Source organism: Echinops telfairi, unplaced genomic scaffold (genome assembly GCF_000313985.2).
Source record: "Echinops telfairi isolate 266 unplaced genomic scaffold, ASM31398v2 ScPeMD7_7465;HRSCAF=8503, whole genome shotgun sequence".
Classification (NCBI taxonomy): Eukaryota; Metazoa; Chordata; class Mammalia; order Afrosoricida; family Tenrecidae; genus Echinops; species Echinops telfairi.
The window spans coordinates 7,562,408-7,564,593 of record NW_022111365.1 but is presented as its reverse complement, the minus strand read 5'-3'; the positions used below and the strand labels follow the sequence as shown (position 1 = coordinate 7,564,593).

The 2,186-nt window shown below is 42.2% G+C and overlaps 1 protein-coding gene across 1 annotated transcript in view; it reads left to right on the top strand.

The window, feature by feature from the left end:
- PANX3 (pannexin 3) overlaps nt 1–2,186 on the top strand; it is a 10,047-nt gene that overhangs the window by 7,273 nt on the left and 588 nt on the right. The window contains exon 3 of the mRNA XM_004716264.1: nt 347–564. Within this exon, the coding sequence (XP_004716321.1) occupies nt 347–564 (218 nt within the window). The remainder of the gene's footprint in view (nt 1–346; nt 565–2,186) is intronic.

Below are 2,186 nucleotides of genomic sequence, written 5' to 3'. Positions count from 1 at the left end.
CTGAATGGGATTTAAAGTTAAATGAAGATGCTCCCCACAAGGATTCATTCTCATTCTTCCCTCCCTTCTTTTCTCTCACTCCCATCCTTCCCCCTCTTCTCTCCCCTCTCTCACTTCCTGTATCTCTAGACAGACCCTAGATCTAAAAAGGGAGCCCAGGAACATGGATATTAGCCATCCTGCCTCCCCCACCCTCCTTAAATTCATTTAAGTCCATAGAGAACCTTACATCCTGGGCCTGTAGTAGCTCACACACCACAGTAACTTACTTTTCTATGGCAGAAGAAGTCTTTGCACCAGATCTTAGCATTCTGGGCTCCCTCCTCAACTCATTCTCTCCCTGCAGGTTATCCCCTATTCCCTGCTGGCCTTGGCCATGGTTATGTATCTGCCAGTTCTGCTGTGGCAGTATACAGCAGTGCCAGCGCTCAGCTCAGATCTTCTGTTCATCATCAGAGAACTGGACAAATCCTATAACCGCTCCATCCGCCTGGTGCAACACATGATGAAGATCCAGAAGAGCTCTGAATCCCACATTCAAGTTTTCTGGGATGAGCTGGAGAAGTGAGTTGTCTCTTTCACTCCTTTCCGATTATTCTTTAAATTATCCTCTGGATCATACTTCTCAAGAACACAACTATATCATCTCACTACCTTTCTATCATTCCTATGTAGAGAGGAGAGATTGTTCTCTATTCTTAGTATAAGACTGACACACTAAGTAATAAAAGCATTAATCTTTCAAAAACACCACTTTCTAAAGCATCCCTGCTCAGAAAAATTGAATAATTCCCCTCACACTTGTAGAAGAATTCTCCCAAATATTTTTTCAAAGTCCTCAACACATTGTCACCAACCACCTTTTCAAACTCTTCTCTCACAATGAGGTAACAGAAACCCACCACTCTATCTAGACAGTCTCCTCCTATTCCCCTATGTAAGCCATCCCTCCATTTAATCACTCACCCATCATTTGCTGAAATATCTACTGTGTACCAGGCACTTGACTGGTAATTTGGAGATGTGTGGGTGGGTGTGTACACACATGCTGGGGCTGAAGAGAAAAAAAACAAGGATTTGGACACAAATGCATACCTACCAATGTGGGGCTTACATTCTATTGAGGGAAAATCCAGCACACTGTCATTGAGTCAGTCTGACTTGACTCACAGTAACCCTATAGGAGAGAAGAGAACTGCCCTATAGGGTTACCAAGGAAGTAGATTCCCACATCCTTTTTCCCATGGAGCAGCTGAAACATTTAAATCACCAATCTTTTGGCTAGCAGCCAAACAATTTTAACCATTATATATACTTATAATGGAGGTCTGCCTCACTGGACCTCCATTGTAAGTATAACATGTGATTAAATTACATGTTAGAAGATGGCAAGCGATATGAAGAAAAAACAAAGCAGGGGAGTGCAAGGGATTAAGAGTGGCACCGTTTTTTTAAAGGGTGGTCAAATCCTCTAAGAGAAGATCTGAGCAAAGGTTTAAAGCCATGTTGTCTCGAGTGTTTACACATGCCTATCCTCTGACAAAATGTCCTCTCCTTTCGACCTTTCTGACCCTTCCCTATCTTTTAAAGCCCAACTCGGAGCGAATCTTCTCTGCAGGGTTTCTAAATATCCCATCTCTCTCAGCTGCCTCCATCTCCTAAGCTTTGCAGCTACCTTGGTTTGTAGCCATCATTTTGGCAACACATGAAGTGCATTTTTTTCTTTCATATTTACATGTCTTTTCTGCCCTACAAGCCACATAAGTTTCTGTAGAAACCATTACAGCTCTCAATCACTTATTTACAGATTTAGGTTTACAACGTGAATTAATTTTCTGTGTAAATAGAGTACAGAGGCCCAGAACTTGAATGCAGTTATTTAAACACCCATGCTTGTGATCACTGAATAAGCATTACTGCTTCCTGATGAGTCTACTTCAGCTAAGAAATTTAGTCTGCCTTGCTGAGCAGAAGGTCAGTGTGACCACTCCTTTACCATGGATGGTTCACTGCGTTTATTGCACCACGCTTTGTACTTAAGGAGTAGTTTGTGCTCAGAGAAGCCAGAATTTCATGTTAGTCAAGAATTTCATGTTGGATGCACAAATCCTTTGTGACTTCCCCCACATGGATATCAAAAGCTATGGTTCAGATTAGTCCTAACTTTGCCTCCTTTCTTCCTCTGC